This window comes from Brassica rapa, chromosome A09, assembly GCF_000309985.2.
Source record: "Brassica rapa cultivar Chiifu-401-42 chromosome A09, CAAS_Brap_v3.01, whole genome shotgun sequence".
Taxonomy (NCBI): Eukaryota; Viridiplantae; Streptophyta; class Magnoliopsida; order Brassicales; family Brassicaceae; genus Brassica; species Brassica rapa.
The window spans coordinates 32,185,080-32,206,743 of NC_024803.2; the positions used below are offsets into that span (position 1 = coordinate 32,185,080).

Sequence of the window (21,664 nt, forward strand, 5' to 3'; positions counted from 1 at the left end):
CTCCCACGCCATCAGCAACTGAATCAATGTTTTGAAGGATCAAGAACTTGACCCATGAACAAAATCATTCCACTCTTGTCTTCTCTCACCGTAAATAGAAATGGATGGTCAGCTATGAAATCTGGATTTTTCCTCAAACATAGGAACCTTATGTCGGCAACAGAAACGGCTGCAGCTTCAGTTCCCTCTTCATCCACCTCAATGCAAGCTTTATGAAAAATGTTTGAGACGTACAACTTCTCACCGATGGTAGGTAGATCGTAAAAAGTCATTATTTATCACCTCAGCACGATTACACTAGGTAGATCGTTTATAATATATATAATGAAAATGACTTTCATTTAAAGTAATACATTAAAAATGAAGATTTTGGCTGGTGGGGGTAGAAAGTCAACAAGATGGCAAATTCAAACCTATTTAATAAGTTTCAAACAATTTTATAGATGACTAGAGATTTTGCCCGGGCTACGCCCGGGTTTATTCAAATAACATTTTATTTAACATTTTTTACAAAATATTACTTCTATGTTATAAAAATATAAATAAAAATTGAATTAGAATCGAGTAAAATTTACAATTTTTTTTACTATCTAAAATATATTTTCTTACAGATGCGAAATGAATAAAGAATTTGTTAAAACCTTAGTTATTATCCAAAATATATTTTCTTACATATTTAAGTAATTAAGAAAATCTATACTATTATTTGCGAAGTAAATTTTTGGAATCGAGCTCTCACGTTAAAAGTTAGAGCGGTTAATATCTATAATACCTTTAATGAATTTTCTAAATAATTAATTATATAATCAAAAACGAATTTTAATTAATAATATTAACTTTTTGGAAAATAAAATAATTCTTATATATTGTGTTGTTATCTTAAAACATATTTTTCAATTATAAAATTTAAAAATAAACTATAAAACAATTATAATAAATTCAGTGGTTAAAGTCAATGTTATCTTTAATAAATTTTAATTAATTATACTATTATTTGCGAAGTAAATTTTTGGAATCGAGCTCTCACGTTAAAAGTTAGAGCGGTTAATATCTATAATACCCTTAATGAATTTTATATATAATTAATTATATAACCAAAAACGAATTTTTATTAATAATATTAACTTTTTTAAAATAAGATAAGTCTTATATATTGTGTTGTTATCTTAAAACATATTTTTCAATTATAAAATTTAAAAATAAACTATAAAACAATTATAATAAATTTAGTGGTTAAAGTCAATGTTATCTTTAATAAATTTTAATTAAACATATATATTTAATTATATTTTTGTCATATATATATATATATATGTTTGATTTAATTTTTTTGAAAACATAAATAATAAGTTATTATGATGGTTTTTGAATTAATAAAAAATAAACTAATAAATATTTGTTAAACGATTAAGCCCGCATATGCGGGCAAGACACCTAGTATATTATTAATCTGCACATCACATATTTCTTTGTTATATATATTATTTATATCATATTAATGTTTTTATTTATATGTTATTTAATATTTTATAATATATTTTCTTACGATTATAATCTGCAATACGTAAAGCTACTCATTGCTTTAAATAAAAAAAACTTTTAAAAATGTTGTATGTGTTAAATACACGGAAAATTCTATGAAAATATGATTATTACTATATTTTTTCGAGCAATTATTATTACTATATTTTATGTTTAGTTATAAACAAAAAATATCTTACAATCTAGCTATAGTTAAAATATTATTCTAGATTGAAATTCAATGTAAAATGATAATCAAAATATTCTCAATATATATTCAAAGTTTTTTAAATTTTATTATTATATATTAGTTGGTTTTACAATTACTATTTTTAAAAAAATACAATCAGGTTATTACGCTATTATTAAAAATGATTTTTATATACCAATTAGGGGAGTTTTTAATATATTTTAGTCAAAACTATGATCCAAAAACATTATTTTCTTATTACTTAATCATTTCCAGTAAAAACATTCTAAAATCTTGTACTAATATCACAAATTGAAAATACAAATTATTTCTATCGATATAGCCTTATTGGGAGTGACTGGTGACTGGTGACCAAGGGAATAAGGAGAAGAACAACATTCCTTAACGTTCCTTATAAAAATTACCATTTATGAGGAATTGTGGTTCCTCTTCGTTCATTTTCATTCTTTTTTTTGTAGAGAATTATAATACAAAATTGTTTCTTGTTCATTTTGATAAGGAACCATCATTTCTTATCATTTTCAAAATTTTATTTCTATTCATTATTTTTTTATTCATTTTTAATGTTCCTACGATGGTTACCAGTCACACCCGTTATTTTAATTTCCATTGAAAAATAGTGATTTAGTTTTTTTCTTACTTTGTGTCTTTAATATTTTTTGCTAAACTTCATACACTATTTTTTTTTAATCTTTCTTTACTTTTTGTGAACAGAAATTTTAAAAAGTTTGTTAGCCGTTATTGTTTAATGTGGTTACGGTTAATCTTGTAGGTGACTTTAGAGAGGAGGCCAAAGCTCATCAACTGAATTTTTTTTCTTGTGTGGTTCAATGGTTATATCATTCTACTTCTCTTTGTTAGAGACTTAGAGTCTAAGTCTTTCTTTTGTTAGTTTCTTTGCGATTGTTTTTAAATACCTAAAATAAAGATTGCAAATTCAAAGATGTAATTCCAGTGACATGCCAAGTAATGGAAAGAGTACAAAGAACTCTGCAATAAACTAACATGGTGGAATTAAGAAAAAACAGAAGTACGTAATTTCTCACGATAATAATATGATCATGTTCTGCATATTATAATTCCAAACTGTATCACAAGTAATTAGTCAGCATGATTTACTCACTGAGCTAGTTTGTGTCTATTTGTCCTCTCTAGCACACCCAAAGCCTTGGTTACCATTTTCAACGTCTTCTTTAGCTTCTTTACTGGCTTCCTCTCTATTTCTGGCAGGTCCTCCAAACACAGCATCATGGACTTCTTTATGAGTGATCTCTACTTTGTCTTCTCCAACAGATCATCATCACACTGTTAAGGAAAATTCATATGGAACCAAATAAACCAATACAAACCAGCTATAGAATAAGAGACATTTGAGACAAAAAGGAAACAAAGAGTAACACAAACAATGAATAGTTTCAAGACATTTGTCTACTAAAAGCTGATTAATTAAAAATGCAACGTTAGCTTTTTCTAGAGAGAGCTTAGACCTCCCCTTTCTTTTTGTTTCATAGCTTCTTTGTTAATGCATCTCAATTCGACTTTCGGTTCATCAAAACAGGTGGAAACTTTGTTAAAGAATAACTTCTCTACAATGAACCAGTAGAAATGCAGTACAGAAAATGGATCATACCTCACGAAGAACATCACTCATAGCCATCTGTGAAATGCCTAGAAGCTCAAATATCAAAATATGTCAAAGATCTCTAAGCTGGGACTGAAGAATATTACACTTCATGGGATATTTGGGGTTTTTGAATTTGCTTTGTCTTCGTCCATTATCGTTGTGTGAAGAGAAATAATAGATATGCCTATGAGATTCTTGTAGCCCCTCGAAGACAGGAACATAAGAAGCATTAAAGCATTTGAAATCCTCAAATATCTGAATCTCAAGAGTGACTCCTGACGTTGTCCAAGTTCATGGCGAACCATGACTTCATTGCTGCATAGTTGTCGTTCAAGCGACTCATAACAACAGTAAGAAATTCAACTCTCCAAATCCTAAAAAAAATAGCAGAGATCTTTAACAATGTACCTTGAAGAGAAACGGGAGATCGCAACCCCATTTCTCCAAAACCCTATCTCCAAGAGCCTCAGGGTTTTCAGCAATCCACGATCTAAGCGTGACGCCATCAGCATCATCCTCCAAGTAACTCGGACCTGGCTCGTGAGTCCCCATCCAAAGCTCCGCGTACGTTCTTGTCGAATCGATCTGTCCATCGGAATTCGCCGCATAGACTCTGTACACGAGTGAATCCGACCCGAAAAGAACAACAAAAACAAAAACAAAAATAAATCAAATAAGGTTGGAGCTTTAGCTTATGAAGACACAATAATATATATATAAACCTAGTTTAAACAAACAACTAAGCCTGAAACCATCAAAACCCCTATGAGGAAGATGTTATAAGTCAAACTATTGACCAAATAAGATTGTAGTGAAAATGCTTTATTTATTGAATTCTGGAGATGACGGGTAAAAAGCTTTATGGTTGTTTCACAATCATTAGACAGAGGCTAAGAAACAAAATTAGAACTTTTTTTGATAGTATCAGTTTTAAGGAATTAGACCTGCAATACAGATCCAAGCTTTGCGTTAGACAGATAGGCCAGAGATCCGAGAGTACGACCTTGCGCTAGTCTGAAAATAAGAATTGCAGGAACAAATAATTCAACGTAATAAGACTGAGAATGATATTTCGTCAGGAAAAAAAGTTATATCCAGAGATTTGTCTGAAACTTACACAAAAAAAACATATTCGTTCTTGGGGGTGCTCCTTCAAAGTGGCACGAAAATCTTCCGTTCAGATCTCAAAAAATACTGCAGCAGTTGTAAACTCACAAAGGTAAAGAGCTAACAATCACCATAGCTTGAGATTCTTGAAAGGAGGTTTCTGAATTTGGTTCGAAGTAATTCTCTACGAAGATATGATAGATTTTATATATGAGGAGAAGGAGAGGAAGGTATAACGAAACAATAAATATGAGATTTAATAGTATCATTGATTGATGAAGAGGAGGAAGCAGTAGCAGAGTTACTATCGCAACCTGTGAAGATGAAGCTTAAGAGTCGGGATAGGGAAGATGAGCTCAACGCTTCCACGATTGTTAGGTTAAGCATTAATGGGCTTGAACTGACTTTTTATCTCTGGACAGCCCAGACGAAAACCCAGTTTCTCTCTTCTTTGGACAGAAACAGTTATGACGTGTTAAAAAAGAGAGTTCTGATTGGCTAATTTTTTAATCATACGTGGATAGCTTTAGGATTGAGTATATCTTCCTTTTAATATAGTTAGATTTTTCGATGGAATCGCGTGAAAGAATCTGCTTGATGAGTCCATTGGTGGGAATTCAGCCCATGTGTTCACTTCATCAATCACTTCAGCAGGCTGCAAAAAGGCCATAAAAATTTGACAATCCCCACAAATCAATACTATTAAAAGGGAAGAATTCTTAAAAAATCTACCTAACAAAGTTGTTTGAACCCTTTTATTTAACTCATTATTTTTTGGTCTTACCTTAAACTTAGACTAACAATATGTTACCATATATTTCTCTAACAATATTTTATTCAATTCCTTTATTTATTAAAATACCACTCCTAAATCTCAATCATTACTAATTTACTATTATTATGTTTACCATTTTGACTTTTAATCATAAAAGCATTGAAACTAATGTTTTATATTATCATTTTATCATATAATATATAATTTAAAGTAAGAGAAGTTGCACGATATATATGTGTACATTTTAACTTCATATTTCCTTTATAATAATGTAATCATATCATGTATAATTTTTCCCATTAAAATCTCATATTATATACTAAATTTTCAACCGTCTATAGTTTGATAGATATTTTCATATTTAAAAATGAGTTTTCTAAAAAATATTTCACTAACCATGTTTTTGTACAATAACGTTAAAAATCTATATCAAAAGGTTGTTGGACCCGATATGGACGTAATGGATCCACATCTGTTCGGGTATTTAGGATCCTAAAAAGATTCGAAATATCTAAAAAATCTGAAAAATATCCGAAACACGGAAAGTACTTGAAACTCCAAACAAATACCCAAAAAATTCAAATACCTAAAAATTCAAAATCTTATTCAGAATCTGACACTGAATTGAAAATACCCAAAATTTTATCCAAATATTCAAAAAAAAATTTAATTTGAAAATTTTACCTGAAATCAAAAACTATAATCGTAAACCAATAACCTAAAAAAAATATTCATAATACCGGAAACATATTCAAAATATCCAAATATACCAAATAAACACAACATATTTATGATCGGGTCTAGGGTAGGATCCAGACTCAAACAAAGACATGCGGGTCCAAAAAAAACCCCAATAGGTTATCTTCTCTGGACCTGAACTAAACCTATATTTTCGTGTCAGTTCGGTTTGTTTTTTTGATCCGGATATAATTATCATGCCTAAAAAAATTTACGTAAAAGTGAACATATAAAATATCAAATATACTAATTCATAGATTATATAACTGTTAAAATTTATATTTTCGATATAATAAGACTTTGTATTATAATATAATCCAAAAAATCCGCGCTTTCCAAGCGCGGGTCAAAATCTAGTTCAATGTTAAAACAAAGAAAAATTGCAATGTTATGGTTAGGAATCTCACATATAAATTAAAGTGGTTATAAAATGATATATAAAGTTGCCGAAAACATAGAGAAGTTACCTTGTTAAAGAAGTCAACATGACTGCAATTACCCTTGAAGGAGTTCTCCAAAACCTCTTTAAAGGAAGGCTTAATGGAGAGAGATTGGTCTATCCAAACACCAGTAGCCATAGATAAGCGCAAATCACTTCTCTCAGTGCCATTGGCGTGGACAACAGATACCGTCTTAGCCAAGACTGCGTTAATGTGAGGATTTGTTGTTTACTGACGCAACTAGAACCGGCGGCAATGAGGCAGAGCAAAAGATTGACTGACATTGGTGAGAAGACAAAGTTTGAGCCACTTGCAACGGTAGCGATTACATGCTTGGCTAGTAACACCATGACGTCGTTTTGCATGATTGCATCTCAGTTGATTGTCCCAACTCCATGTCTTTTTTTTTTCCTTTTGCTCCAAACTAAAGAATAGAGGTAAGGGACGAACTTCTAAGTAGGTAGAGGCGAAGAATATAAAGTACTAGAACCACAGCAGTAATGCATGCACCATTGAGGCTGCAACATCCACGAAACAGTCTCCCAGCAGTAATGCATGCACCATTGAAGCTGCAACTTCCACGAGACAGTCTCCCCGAAATCACTTTGCAGAACTTGTCAGCTTCCTTGCAGAGATTAACATTGGCACCTCCGTCGGTAATGGCCTTTTGGTTCTAAGAAAAACAAACACAGGATAGGTCAGAGATGAAATGGAACACAGCGGAGGGTGATGTTATTTATGAGAATTTTCTAGCTTTTTTTTTTTTTTTTTTTTGTCACAATGAGAATTTTCTAGCTTGGGAATGAAAAAAATTGAGTAAAAGCTGGAAGATGCGTTACATATGCATTGCATGACCCATATTTAGGATTACACCAAACACAGAAACTCAATAGATGTTCTCCGCATGCTCTCCTTATACAATGAAACATGTTGATACAGAAAAACCTCCTTTTAAAACAGGAACTGAAAAAAACATCAACAAGAACAAGTGTTTATTGTCTCTAAGATATAGAATGTCTTCGGCCTTTACGCGTCATGGTTCGTCTTTGTGTGTGGCCAAAAGGGTTAAGCTTTCCAAGCTTCCGAGAAACGGAACTTATAAATGACTTTCTCCGTAATGGAGACTTAACCACCGAAGCAGTTGAAACCGAAGAACAATCCGAACAACTCTTGATTTCAAAATCTTTCTCCCTCTCCAGTTCCTTCAACGTCATTTTCACTTTGAGCAACTCGAGCTTCAAGTCTTGGTTTTCCCGGTTTAGTTTGGATAGCTCATTGTTGTAGGAGCTTAGCGTAGGAGGAGGAGGACTTTCTGGTGCAATTGCGGTTGCGGCTACTGGAGAATCTGAATCACATAAAACTTGGCGGAGACTTTGTTGCTCTTGGTGCAGAACTTGGGCTACTATATGTACAGGGAGACGTTTGTTTTGTGCTGCGTGAGCACAAGCTTCTTGCGATAGCTTTTGGCTGTTCATTAAGCTGCATATTTTCTTCTTCTCCACTTCACTTATATTTGGATGCACCTGCACAACAACATCAAAGTCTGTAGAGCCTAGAGATCTCTCTTGTTTGGATCATACTCTTTTAACCTACAGTACTGTACTGTCTTTGAATTTTTTAAGATATTCATTAAGAAATAGTTGATGGTTTTAACTAAAACACTGCATTTCATTTTAACTGTTTTCCATCCAAAATAGATAGCATTATAGATAAATAGCATTTGTAAGCTGGTAGTTTTAAGCATTAAAAAATTACTTGATTGATTTTCTTCCGATTAAAAAATAGTCGAGGAGTTTTATGACTAAAGACTTTTTACTAATCAACAAAAACTTCAGTCTTGTAGCAAATTTATACCTTGAGGTACATGTCAATGGCTCGATATATGCCATCATCTGTTATCCTAGACTGCTCTGGAATGCATTCTGCTATGCCCATGAACTTCACCAAGTTTATGTTTCTATCAGAAGCGACTTCAGCAAGATAAGACTCCATGAGTTCACCAATATCAGTAGCAAAATCAACAGTGTTTCCTTCAACTTCAAACTCGAGATAGTTCATGAGGATCCGTTGAACAGTGTCCACATCAAACATTGTGTTGTCTCCATTGAACGAGGGAATCAATAGATCATCAAGCACGGCTTGTCTTAACTGTAATCCCATTCTCTTCTCCAAATCAAGCCTACAAGCTACTGTGGTTTCGAGGTACAACGCAGCTCTTAAAAGCATTGAAAGAAAGCTCACTGAAACTGCGTTTCTCCCCCTTGGAAGAAGGCTCACTATTGTTTCAAGAATCACTCTTTTCTCCGGTTCTTGTTCCACCTCAATCTTCTTGGCCCCTCGTCCAGATATCTCCTGCTAAAATTTCATTAATCTTTTTTCTATAATAGTAGTAAAATAAGATAAATACATTGTTATGTTAAAGAACATCAAGAATCTCACCAACCCTCTAAGAGCTTTTTGAGCATATAGCATAAGCACTGGACCAAGTGTGTGTTGCTTAAACCCTCTAGCCATCATTGCTATCAAGACACGTTGAAACATATCAATCCTTAGAACAGATAAATCCTCAGCCCACAAGTAAACTACATCCTCCTTGTTTTGGCTCTCCTGACAAGTTACATAAGCTATTGCATCGATGCACCGGCTCACAAGCTTCACTCTCTCAGACATAGGAACCAAACCCTCAGATCTTTGTAGAACTTTAACTGAACTCGGTAAACTCTTGAGGATCACTTCGCTTAAGTAAACCTCAGTTGTCTCCACAAGGTTTGCAACAGAATGTTCCTCTGTCATGTCAAGATACTCAGCTGCGCAACGCAGCATGGCGATGTTCTCTGCGTTCATCTCTAAGTTTATTCCGTAGCAAGATTTGATGGCTAGCTCGAATGCTTCTGCACCTCCTGGAAAATCTGGGATCTTGATGACGCTGATGTTCGAATCGTTGCTTGACTCGGAAGTAAGTTTCTTTATAAACCCACATTTTGACAGAAGAATCTGCAGACATGACAGAGACTGAGTGTTAAGAAAAGTGTATATCACTAAGAATCTAGAAAATAATCACCTTATGGAGGGAAAAGGACGTGTCTCCTATGTAAACAGTGATATCACTTGGAATCTCTTGAGATGAAATCCTGCAACAAGTTGTGCGAGAAGAAAATAAACTTAAGTGATTTTCACATTTGATAACAAAAGAATAAGACGAAAATATAGGAAGAGAGTGATAAACCATTCACTAGTTCTCTCCATGGCTAAGGACAGAAGCTCCTTCCTCTTTGCGGACATTTAATGGTGTTCTGTTTCTTCTTGCTCAAGAAATAAACCATAGAACTACTTACAAGACTCTTTTTCAGTGTAACTCATATATATAGAGAAATCATTTGAAGTTGGAATCGTTACACGTAAACAAAAGAGACGATTAAGAATAGGGATGATCCACCAAAAAGGTTTCCTCCCTATTATTTTCGGTGATTCAGATGAAACTACGAAAATACCTAAACTAGCCCTGTCAGTGAGGAGACAAAAGCGAGAGGCATGGAGGGTAGTTACGTAGTTAACAAGGAAGAGAGCTCAAGATTGAGAGTTGAGACAGTTTTTGGAGTATGTGGCTCAAACTTCAAAGAGGTAGGGATACTTGTTTACATGAGACGTCTTTTCGTAATAATAAGCTACAATAATAATAACAATACAAACAAAAATTCCTTGATCGATCACACCGCCAAATATGAAACTATGAAATACGATTATCATATTTTTTTACCGACAAAAACATGTGGAATGACACACAGATCAAAAAATGTGGAATGAAACAAATCAAAAACCTCAAAGCTCAAGAAAAAGGTCAAACTATTGTTCACTAAGGTAACATCGCAGCACGCTCTCTCTTTAGTCACATTCTAAATCTTTTATCTCGTTGCTCAACTCCAAAGGCAAATATTGCATCAGGGTTTCAAAGAGTCATCCCTGGTACATTTTTTTATTATGTAACTCTTTTAATTATTCTATCGGATTTAATCATGTTCCTAGATTAAGTGACATCGAGGCCGATTCTCTGGCTAAGAGAACTACTCATCTTGTACTATCAAACTCATCACTATTGGCTGAGTAACATCAATTTTCTAGTGTCTGCTTCTTTCTCCAAGTTTCAAGATTTTATATTTTGTCGACTTATCAATACTTCCAAAATGTGTTTGTCCATACAGCTTATAGAACATGTACAATGAATGAATCATGATTGAAGAAGAAAAGAGAGTGAGAATACACATGTTGGATTTTTGTTTTCACAAAAAAAGTTGGATTTTTGTGACAGAACATGAATCTTGTATATATGTATCCCTACAAGTTTTAATTACCAGATCTGTATATATTTTTGTTTGGTTATTGAATTTCTGATTGAGACGCAACTGAATCTTTGCCATAAGCCTATAAATGGTGTCTTTTGTTCAATCACTTTCTTAAAATTTGACTAGTTATAGTAATAAATAACATTAAAGACGTCCACATCCAAAAAGATCAAAGATTTGAAAATCATGATGAAACCGTTAAAAAAAATATTACAGAAAACTGGTTTTTAACAGTCTGCGAGAACGTTTTGTTTTACATTATAGATGAATCGAAGATGGACCAGAAACAGCGACCGCTTTCTCGGTAAACCTCTGTCTTCATCTTCCTTGCTTCTCGCTTCTCGATTCCATGAGTCTTCCTCTTGATCGGTTCAGCTTTCGGAATAGCCGGTTTGAACGTGGTTTGTTCAGCTTTCTTACCTGGAAGAAACTCTACAGGAAGCTTCTCCATACCTTGGACGGAGGGTAATGATATTCTACCACCATTCGAACTCTTTGGTTTAGCTACTGTTTCACTCAGATTCTTCCTAGCTCTATGTGGATCCCTCAAACCGCTAAACCATGTTTCCCCTCTATAATAACCTGAAGGTTATGTTTTCTCACGAAAATGTCGAACAAAATAGTGTTTTTGGCCAAAACTGCTAAACATATTTTTGCATAAAATCGTTAAAACATTTTTTTTTGTCAAAATAGCAAAATCATGTTTTTGTCAAATCGTTGAATATGTTTTTCCTCCAAAACCATAGAATTGTGTTCCCAGCTAAAACCATAAAGTGAAGTTTTTGGTCATGAAAACATGTTTTCTATCAAAATCGCAAATGTTTTTAATCAAAATAGTAAATGTTTTTCCTCCAAAACCACAAATTGTGTTTCCTGCTAAAACCACAAATTCAAATATTTCATTAGAACCCATTTTTCTGTCAAAATCGTGAAATCATTTTTCTGTTGTCAAAATCGTAAAAGTATGTTTTTTTTTCCAAAATCACAAAATTGTGTTTCTGCTAAAACCACAAAGTTGATTTTTCATTAAAACCGCAAAATCATGTTTTCCGCCAAAATCGTACAATTGTATTAACAGTCAAAATCGCAAAATCATGTTTATCCTGCCGAAACCATAAAATCATTATTCCAACGAAACCACAAAATTGTGTTTTATCAAAATCTAAATAATATTTTATGCCTAACCCAAAATAGTAATAATATTTTAGTTCAATAACTATTTAAATTATAAAATTATTATTCAAGATTAGTTATTAAAATTATTTAATCATTAACTTAAAAAGTTATAGATTGCCTAGATCCATTTGTCAAATAGTAGAATTAATCTATAATCTATTTAAGCTTAAAATATTTGGATATGGAGATTGGCTTGTGTTAGTTTATCCATTTTGACATAATCTAATATTAAAACTGAATTACATTTTGTACTTAATCCTGACTTTTCCACAATAGTTATCATTACATGCCACTGACTTAAACCATTTGTATTAAATTAACAAACCACCTCAATTTGATTTACTTATTTAATTGATATGATATAATTTTCGTGACTCACCATTAGTGTATAATTTCTTTTTGGGTGAAATTTCCTATAGATACGATATAATTAGTGCCTATAATGAAGCATATGTGCCTGAATAAAAGCCTTCATTATAGGCACTGAATATCTACTATAAATAAAAACAACTAATTTTAAGTCTTCTTAGATAATCCATTCGGAAAGCTTCTGGCTTTGGTTGCCCAAAATCTATTCTATTAAATTAGGAACATGACTTATTGATATATGTTTAATCTAACTAATTATTTTATAACTGCATCTAGATAACCATAACCACCTTTTAAATATTGAATATATGTTTAGTGTAACAATTATTTGATAACTGCATGTAAATACCACCTTCTAAATACCACATGGAATAGTCAAACTGCATCTAAAACGTGATATATGCTTTTTCTTTATTCAAAAAGGGTAAGTATATTTTTGTATTTTTTCTTTACTCCTATTTGTTACCTAATAATATTGCCATATCTAATTTAAATTCTGAGTATTTATTTAACAAAAAATAACATTCCAGGAATCAAATCTATTAATCTCAGCTTTAGAAATTTGGTTATCTAACCGCTTATCCCTACGTTTTTCTGTAAATATACACTAACCACTACGTTAAGATAGCCCTATGTTATATAACTGTATAACATATAAGAAAAAACTACAGAAAATGTTACATATTTATAGAAACATAAAAAAAACAAAAAAATTACAAAGCGACATTATATCCGCGGATCAAGATCTAAAAAAGACAAATATGATTACAAAAAAATGGGTATACGGGCATAAGATTACAAAGAACCAAGCGTACGCCGGATTAACTTTTACATTGCTATTATTTTATAAAATATATTTTGATTACAATTTATACACAAATATGATTATAAAGAAAAACACAAATATGATTACAAAAAATATAAATATGAAAATTAAATTTGTAAAAAAAATTAAAACAAAAATATACTCACCTTTTGAATGGCGGGTCAGAACCTAGTTTTGACTTATTTGGATTGGCTTAGGTAAAAATTATATAATAGTAAACAAATTAATAAAGTTTAAAATAAAAATGTCATGGCATTTAAATTAAAAAAAATCAATAAAAGTTTATCTAATAAAAACAGACAGAATAGTATCATTATTATTATATGATTTAACAACATTAAAAAATTGATTTTATAAGTAATAATCTACTAAAACCTGGCTTTTTAATAGATAAAAAAAAACCTGGCTTTTTCATTTAATAACTTTTCTTTTAATTGTTATTGGTTCAGGAAGAAAGGAGGTTGAGAGAGAGGCCCAGAGATATAATGAAGTACATAAACGGCTTCGAAGCCTTTTAGGGTTAAGCCAACACGCACCGTTTTAAACAAATTAGTATAATATTTCTTTTTTAACTTTTCTTTCCATAATTGAGTCAGTGTATGCTACTAAAGGAGAGTAATCCAGCACGGGGAAGCGCACTGAATGATATATGCGCCTAATCAGCTCCTCCTCCTACGCATCTCTTGGACGCTTCCTCTTATTGAGCTGCGCCATCTTCATCTCGCGTGCGCCGTCGGCGCTTTCTCTTAACGGAAGCAGCTTCGATCCTCATCTCGATCCATATCCACTCGAAGAAGAGATCTCTCTTCCCACCGTGATGTCGAAAGCTCGTGTCTACACTGACGTGAACGTGATCCGTCCCAAAGAGTATTGGGATTACGAGTCTCTCAATGTTGAGTGGGGGTAAGATCCAAAGCTTTCGTCTTTTTGCGGGATTGATACTAAAGTTTGAGCCTTTTGATATTTGATCTGTTTGAGGAGAAGTTGCTTGGTTTAGTTCTGTATATGATGATGGTTTTGTTAAAAGGTTGAAGCTTTCTTCTTTGTGTTTGGTTTCTTCAGGGAGCAAGATGATTACGAGGTAGTCAGGAAAGTGGGGAGAGGCAAATACAGTGAGGTTTTCGAGGGGATTAACATGAACAGCAACGAGAAGTGTGTTATCAAGATCCTTAAGCCTGTCAAGAAGAAGAAGGTTAGTGTCTGTCTACATTACTTAGAGTTAAGATAGTTTCTTTTGCAGAGTAGCTTTTGTGAATTGTTATTTATGTGATCCTTTTAACAGATTAGAAGAGAGATTAAGATACTTCAGAATCTCTGTGGAGGCCCAAATATTGTGAAGCTGCTTGATGTTGTCAGAGACCAACACTCAAAAACCCCAAGCTTGATATTTGAGTATGTTAACAGCACTGACTTTAAGGTTCTGTATCCTACTTTGACTGACTATGACATCCGGTACTACATCTATGAGCTGTTGAAGGTAACTTTTGTGTAATCCCTGTATCTATCACTCCATTACAACATATAAATGTTAGTTATAACCTTGAAATTTGCAGGCATTGGACTACTGCCACTCACAAGGTATAATGCACAGAGATGTGAAGCCACACAATGTCATGATCGACCATGAGCTGCGCAAACTTCGCCTTATAGATTGGGGTCTCGCTGAGTTTTATCATCCTGGCAAAGAGTATAACGTCCGTGTGGCCTCCAGGTTCTGTTATCTCTTTTTTTTTTTGTTTTTTAATGTAAACATGTTACATTATACTGTCTTTATCAATAACAAAGCTCGATGAAATGTTATCTGTTGGATCAGGTACTTCAAGGGACCCGAACTTTTAGTGGATTTACAGGACTATGACTATTCCTTGGACATGTGGAGCCTCGGTTGCATGTTTGCTGGGATGGTGAGTACCTTTGCTACATTTATATTATTATCTATCTGCACCATGTTTTCATCTGATTTGGCTAATTATCTTCCCTTGTAGATATTCCGCAAGGAACCTTTCTTCTATGGCCATGACAACCAGGATCAGCTTGTTAAAATTGCAAAGGTAATTTAATTGTTTTTTAGCAATGTGTATTGTGATTTTAGAGAGCATCAAGTTGTTTTTTCAAATCTAAAGAGTATTTGTTTGACTCTTGACTCAGGTCCTTGGAACCGATGAATTGAATGCATATCTGAACAAGTATCAGTTAGAACTTGACGCTCAATTAGAGGCACTTGTTGGGAGGTAAGCAATAAGTCACGTATTCCCTATATTATAATAGATAGTAATGCCAATGATTAATACTCTCCTCGGGGCTATTTCCATAGACATAGCAGGAAGCCTTGGTCCAAATTCATCAATGCTGACAATAGGCATTTGGTCTCACCTGAGGTAACACAGATCCATTTGACTTTTGCCACTGCTGCTTCCCCGAGCTCTCTAACTTGTTGTGTTTTCTTTACGTGTAGGCGATTGATTTCCTGGACAAGCTACTTCGGTATGATCATCAAGACAGGTTAACTGCAAAAGAGGCAATGGTATGTAACTGAACATTATTCAGCCACTGATATTTCTTGGTCTGCTTATGATCAGAGAATCTTGTTTGTTTACATGGTTATGATCATGAGAATTAGATTGATTAGCTAGGTTTGATACTTTTGTGAATATGACAGGCTCATCCTTATTTCGCACAAGTCAAGGCAGCAGAGAGCAGCAGAATGAGAACTCAATAGAGACGTCTCTGAGTGTGTATCTGAAACTGGTGGATTGTCCTCCCGATAAGTTGTTGTTATCTCTTAAAGAAGTGGTGTTAATGTTTAACTTTAAATGTTTATCCGAGTATTTTCATCTATTTTCAAACTTTTGTAGAACTTCTATTGTTTAATCTTGATATTTATAAAAAGGAATCAAGTTTTTATTTTCATCTGAAAATTTCTATTAAAATTAAAAGATGATCAAGATACAACAAAAACCATCAGTAAAGAAGATGCCAAGCTTGGTGAAAAAAAAAACAAGATGCCAAGCATCAGACAACAACATCAAACTACTTTACAAGGCACCAAACATTCCTTAAGCCAAAGAGGATATAACCAATGGCCAAGTAATATTTAAGAACAAAGAAATATTTAAATTAAAGGGATTGCAAAGTTTGAAGTTTTTATATTGTCCAATAATGTGGATTTCATTGAATAGTATATATTTTCAAAAATAAAAATAAAAATAAGAAAAGAAACTTTAATATCACTCCATTAAAATAGAATCCCCCCCCCCCCCCCCCCCCCCCCATAATATTGAAATTTGATAATTATGATGCTTAGCTACTGTTGAGCGAGAATTTCGTTCTCAAGATGTTGTATTACTGAGAATTGTAAAATTATAATTCTAAGATATATTAAGCTTTTCATAAAATTATAATTTTAAAAAATAATTTGTTAACTTTTTTGTTATTAAGATTTTTAAAGTCAAAATTTTAGAATATACTTTATATAAATAGCAATTCATATTTTATTTAATATTTTGAAAGATATATACAAACATGTATAGTAGGTTATATGTAACAAAACAAACTAAATATAAATTATTTATAAAATGTGAATTTTCAAACTTAATAAAGTTTTTATATAAAGTATAAAATGAAAACTAACTAAAATATAACTCACCCATGATTAAAATTTAGTAAAATTATAGAGTATATTTAGCACAAAATAAATTATTAATTGATTTCAAAATTTATATATACTCTATTGAAATTATATTAATAGTTTATTTTGTGCTATAAATGCTCTATAATTTTTAATTTTAATTATGGGTGAGTTATATTTTATTTTGTTTTCATTTTTATAATTTGTATGACAATATCTGTTAAAAGTTTAAAGATGTGTTGATACTTCACTAAAAAAATGTGTTGATACTTTGTATGAAAATATATCTACAAATATAGTTTGCCGAGAAAAGAAAAAGAAAACTAAACATCAGAAGAAGAAAAACTAGGCATGGGCATTCGGGGTCCCAATCGGGTTTCGGTTTTATCCATTCGGGTTTTAGTTTTTCGGGTTTATCAAAATCAGCCCCATTCGGGTTATATAAAAGTTTGGTTCGTGACCGGTTCGGGTTCTATCGAATTCGGGTCGGGGTTAGTAAATCTTCAAAGAACCGGTATAACCCATTGTACTTTCGGGTTCGGGTCCCAATCGGTTCTTCGGTTTAAAAATACCTAATTTGTACCTATTTTGTAACTAAAACATAAATAAAATCGGTTCTTCGGATTTAAAATACATGATTTGTACATATTTTAACAGCCAAAACATAAGTAAAATTGATTCAAAAATAAGAAAAAACATCAAACGTGATCATCCAAAATCAAGAGAAGGATAAACATAGTTAGTGATAGAAAGAAAACCACATAAATGAAATCATAAAAAAAAAACTAAGTTCTCATTATTCAATGAAAACAAGACCAAAATCTAAAAACTTCAGGCTTCAACCGACACATTCCACCATCAACCTTCATGTATAGATAATTATTTTACAAGTTCAATAATATCTTAAAGTATTTTGGATACATATTAAGAATTAAGATCATATTTGGTAGAAGTTCTTTTTGTAATTTTAAATGTTTCGGGTTCTATCGGATATCCATTTAGGTTCGCATTCGGTTCGGATAATACCCATAACCCAAAATACCAAAAAACAAGATCCATTCGGTATTTATGTCGGATTCGGATTGGTTCGGATTCATTTTTATCGGATCGGATTCGGTTCGGATTTTTGGGTTCGGTTTATTTGCCCAGCCCTAAGAAAAACCCCTTGCTAGCTAAAATCTAGTTAAGTACTCTCTCCGTTTCAAAAAGATATATATTTTAGATTTTTTACACATATTAAAAAACACATTAAAAATTGACCGTAAATACATTGTTTTTTATGAATAATAATTTTTCATAACTTTTAGCCAATAGAAATCCAATAAACATCATTAATTTTTTTTGAAATTTATTATTTTTTATTAAATAATATATTGAAAAAGTTAAAGATGTATATTTTTGAAACAAATTTTTTTTTCTAGAACGTGTATCTTTACTAAACGCAGGGAGTATTAAATTTCAACTCAAAATAAAATCAACTATGGGTGGGTATAATGACTAGTGAGTGACATTGTTCTAGTTTTCAAATCTGGGTGCGTATAGGGACTCGGTTTAAAACTCATTAATATTGATTTTCTGAAAATCCAATAATACATTAAACCATTTGCAGTTGTAATTTTTCTTTCAACACACATTTATACTAATATATTTAATTTAGTCGAACACATTATTTTCAACTCTGCATGCTAGAGTGACATTGTTGACTTGTTTGCCATCATTGTAGGAGCCAAAGTTTGTGGTTGAAAATCATTGGTAGTCTTTAAAATATTAAACACACAACTTTATCTTTTTCATTTTTGTGTAATAATTAGCTCTGGTTTTTCTCTCTGAATTATTGTTCCTTCTCCCTCTCTTCAGAAATGGGAAGTTGTTTGTCTGTCTCCATTTCATGTGATCAAGTTGTGAATCAAATCTCTCAATGTTTATCCGTCAATGGAAGTTACATCTACAACCTTTCAGAGAATCTAGCAGCTCTGCATAAAGAGATGGAAGTGCTCAAGGCAAAGCGAGATGATGTGCAAGCAAGGATAAGCAGAGAAGAGTTTACAGGACGTCGTCAAATGCTTGCTCAAGTCCAGGTATGGCTAAAGAATGTTCTTGACATCGAAAATCAATTTAACGATCTGCTTCGTACTAGCACCATTGAACTCCAAAGGTTGTGTTGTTGTGGATTATGCTCCAAGAATGTGAAAATGAGCTACTGTTATGGCAAAAGAGTAAACCGGCTGTTGAAAGTGGCTAAGAGAACCAGTTCTCAAGGAGAACTTGATGTGGTGACTGAGGAAGTTCATGTAACTGAGGTTGAAGAGATACCTATCCAACCCACAATTGTTGGTCATGAAACATTGCTTGAGAGGGTATGGAACCGTCTCATGGACGATGGAGTTGGGGTTTTGGGTTTGTATGGTATGGGTGGAGTTGGCAAAACCACTCTTCTTGCGCGGATCAACAATAAGTTTACTAAAACAAGAGGTAGCTTCGTTGTGATATGGGTTGTGGTGTCTAAGAATTTAGACATCCTTAGGATTCAAGAAGACATAGCAAAAAAACTAGGGTTTTGGAATGAGGAGTGGGATAAAAAGAATGAGAACCGTAGAGCCCTTGACATACACAACGTTCTCAAGAGACGGAAGTTTGTGTTGTTCTTGGATGATATATGGGCGAAAGTGAATTTGCCGACGATTGGAGTGATACGTTTTAGGTATCGATTGATCAAGAGAAATACTGATTATAGATTGATAATAAAAGTGTTTAGAAAGTAACTTTGAGAGAATTGCTTGAGAGTACTCTCACCTCTCCATGAACATGAGTGATCTAATCTCTAGATAAAGCTCTCTCTAACTCTAACCTCTCCTTTTATACGAATGCTTAGATTAGGTTAAACCCAGCCCACATACTCTAGCCCATTAATCAAATTGCCACTCAGCTAAATGGGCCACGTAACATGGAGTCCCTTATCCGGATGTAGTAAATGGATGCAAAGTAGCTTTCACCACTCGCTCTAGAGACGTGTGTGGACGCATGGAGGTTGATGAACTGATGGAAGTCAGTTGTCTAGGCCCCGACAAAGCATGGGAGTTGTTCCAAAAGAAAGTTGGAGAAAGCACATTGAAAATCCATGCAGACATTCCTGATCTTGCAAGACAAGTTTCTGGAAAATGTAATCGGGGAAACTATGTCATGCAAAAGTACGGTACAAGAATGGCGTCATCCAATAGACGTTTTGACTTTATCGGCTGCGGATTTTTCAGGCATGAAAGATGAAATCCTTCCTATTCTCAAGTATAGCTATGACAGTTTAAATGGAGAGGTGGTGAAATCATGTTTTCTTTATTGCTCTCTATTTCCTGAAGATTATCTTATAGATAAAGAGAGACTGGTGGATTATTGATATCTGAGGGATTCATAGATGAAAGCCAAAGTAGAGAAAGGGCTATAAACCAAGTATATGAGATACTTGGCACCCTTGTCCGCGCATGTTTATTGGTCGAAGGAGAAATGAATAATATATCATATGTGACTATGCATGATGTGGTACGTGACATGGCTCTATGGATAGTGCAAGCCGGTGTTGATTTACGCAATATGCCAGATGTCAAGAATTGGAAGGCTGTGAGAAAGATGTCATTGATGCGTAATGATATTGAAAGAATATATGGCAGCCCCGAATGCACTCAACTTACAACTTTATTCCTTCAGAAAAACCAATCATTGGTACATATCTCCCATGGATTCTTCATATATGTTCCAATGCTAGTTGTCTTGGATCTGTCAGGCAATGTACACCTCTCTGAGTTACCGCTGTTTCAGTTGGTATCGTTGCGGTATCTTGATTTGTCACGAACAAGCTTGGAGCAATTTCATGTTGGCTTACAAGAGTTGGGAAAGCTAATCCACTTGAATCTGGAGTCCACACGGAAGCTTGAGAGCATTTCAGGTATATTAAATTTGTCAAGTTTAAGGCCACTTGGACTACAAGGATCCAGCAAGACGCTAGATATGAGCTTGCTGAAGGAGCTGCAACTCCTGGAATATCTAGAAAAGCTAACCATTGAGGTCAGTTCAGGGATAGTTTTGGAGAAATTGTTAAGCTCTCACATGTTGGTGAAATGCATTCAAAAGGTAGGCATCAACAACCTTGGAGAATCAACGAAAGTATTGACTTTGCAAACTACATGTGATCTACGTAGGCTCAACCTATCGGGATGCAGAATGGGGGAAATACAGATTGAGAGCAAAACATTATCACCGAACAATACTGGTTTCACAACTCCATACTTCACAAACCTCTCCAGAATTGATATAAGTATATGCTATCTTCTAAAAGATTTGACGTGGCTGGTGTTTGCTCCAAACCTTGTTGATCTTAGAGTTACTTCCTCACATCAATTGGAAGAGATTATAAGCAAGGAAAAAGCTGCAAGTGTTCCTTTTCAAAACCTAAGAAGCCTCTACTTATCTCATTCACCTATGTTGAAGAGCATTTGCTGGAGTCCTTTGTCTTTTCCATGTTTAAGCAAAATAAGCATTGAAGGTTGTCTGATGCTGAGAAAGATTCCATTAGATTCTAATAGCGTTGTCAGGTTTGATGTATTTTCCATAGAACACAGAGAGGAAGAGTGGATCAAAGAGGTTGAATGGGAAGACGAAGCCACTCAACTGCGTTTCTTGCCTTTCTGTAAGCTTGACCCTGGCCTGACAGTAAAGCCAAATAAATCTAATACCCATACTCAGTCGATAAACAGTGTTGAAGGAAGCAACCAGTGATTAAATTATTTTAAAAACTGTCTATGGGATCGATCCCCTTACTCGTTTTAAACCTTTGTGTAACTTTATACTCTATCTATTCACAGATATATGAGAACTAGGCTTAAAGTTTCTGCACTGTACAATCTTTTACATGAGAGAG

General features: G+C 33.4%; 2 protein-coding genes, 1 long non-coding RNA gene and 1 pseudogene across 6 annotated transcripts; 2 read left to right on the forward strand and 2 right to left on the reverse strand.

Annotated features, from left to right (window-relative positions):
- Positions 1-2,646: 2,646 nt before the first annotated feature.
- On the reverse strand, positions 2,647-6,061 carry LOC108869779. Of its 3 annotated transcripts, none has more exons than XR_004451887.1 (4): positions 4,474-6,058; positions 4,301-4,370; positions 3,363-3,969; positions 2,647-3,037 (listed from the first exon to the last, which is right to left on the reverse strand). It is a non-coding gene; the product is annotated as an uncharacterized LOC108869779 (long non-coding RNA). The 3 variants fall into 3 exon arrangements; XR_001956183.2 differs by having other exon boundaries at positions 2,647-3,671; positions 3,765-3,969; positions 4,474-6,055; XR_004451886.1 differs by having other exon boundaries at positions 2,647-3,969; positions 4,474-6,061.
- A 1,151-nt stretch (positions 6,062-7,212) lies between these two features.
- Positions 7,213-9,897, reverse strand: LOC103840917 (putative BTB/POZ domain-containing protein At3g49970). 2 transcript variants are annotated; one of them, XM_009117435.3, is made up of 5 exons: positions 9,643-9,897; positions 9,478-9,547; positions 8,856-9,410; positions 8,271-8,771; positions 7,213-7,939 (listed from the first exon to the last, which is right to left on the reverse strand). In XM_009117435.3, exons 1-5 carry the CDS (start codon positions 9,696-9,698, stop codon positions 7,418-7,420), a joined length of 1,704 nt encoding a protein of 567 aa, XP_009115683.1. In that variant the 5' UTR covers positions 9,699-9,897; the 3' UTR covers positions 7,213-7,417. The 2 variants fall into 2 exon arrangements, with proteins under 2 accessions (XP_009115683.1, XP_009115684.1); XM_009117436.3 differs by having other exon boundaries at positions 8,271-8,768; positions 9,643-9,895.
- Positions 9,898-13,703: 3,806 nt separating this feature from the next.
- Positions 13,704-16,037, forward strand: LOC103840918 (casein kinase II subunit alpha-2). The gene is made up of 10 exons (XM_009117437.2): positions 13,704-14,030; positions 14,190-14,319; positions 14,410-14,604; positions 14,681-14,838; positions 14,941-15,031; positions 15,113-15,178; positions 15,276-15,358; positions 15,442-15,505; positions 15,583-15,651; positions 15,787-16,037. Exons 1-10 carry the CDS (start codon positions 13,777-13,779, stop codon positions 15,844-15,846), a joined length of 1,170 nt encoding a protein of 389 aa, XP_009115685.1. The 5' UTR covers positions 13,704-13,776; the 3' UTR covers positions 15,847-16,037.
- Positions 16,038-17,954: 1,917 nt separating this feature from the next.
- LOC103840921 lies at positions 17,955-21,639 on the forward strand (annotated as a pseudogene).
- Positions 21,640-21,664: the final 25 nt, after the last annotated feature.

Coding starts and splice junctions, on each gene's coding strand:
- LOC103840917 (XM_009117435.3), bottom strand. CDS start 9,698: ATGTCCGCAAAGAGGAAGGAGCTTCTGTCCTTAGCCATGGAGAGAACT. Junction 9,411..9,477: donor CGTCCTTTTCCCTCCATAAG/GTGATTATTTTC, acceptor TCATGTCTGCAG/ATTCTTCTGTCAAAATGTGG. Junction 7,940..8,270: donor CCATTGACATGTACCTCAAG/GTATAAATTTGC, acceptor GTTGTTGTGCAG/GTGCATCCAAATATAAGTGA.
- LOC103840918 (XM_009117437.2), top strand. CDS start 13,777: ATGCGCCTAATCAGCTCCTCCTCCTACGCATCTCTTGGACGCTTCCTC. Junction 14,320..14,409: donor AGCCTGTCAAGAAGAAGAAG/GTTAGTGTCTGT, acceptor TCCTTTTAACAG/ATTAGAAGAGAGATTAAGAT. Junction 15,032..15,112: donor GTTGCATGTTTGCTGGGATG/GTGAGTACCTTT, acceptor CTTCCCTTGTAG/ATATTCCGCAAGGAACCTTT.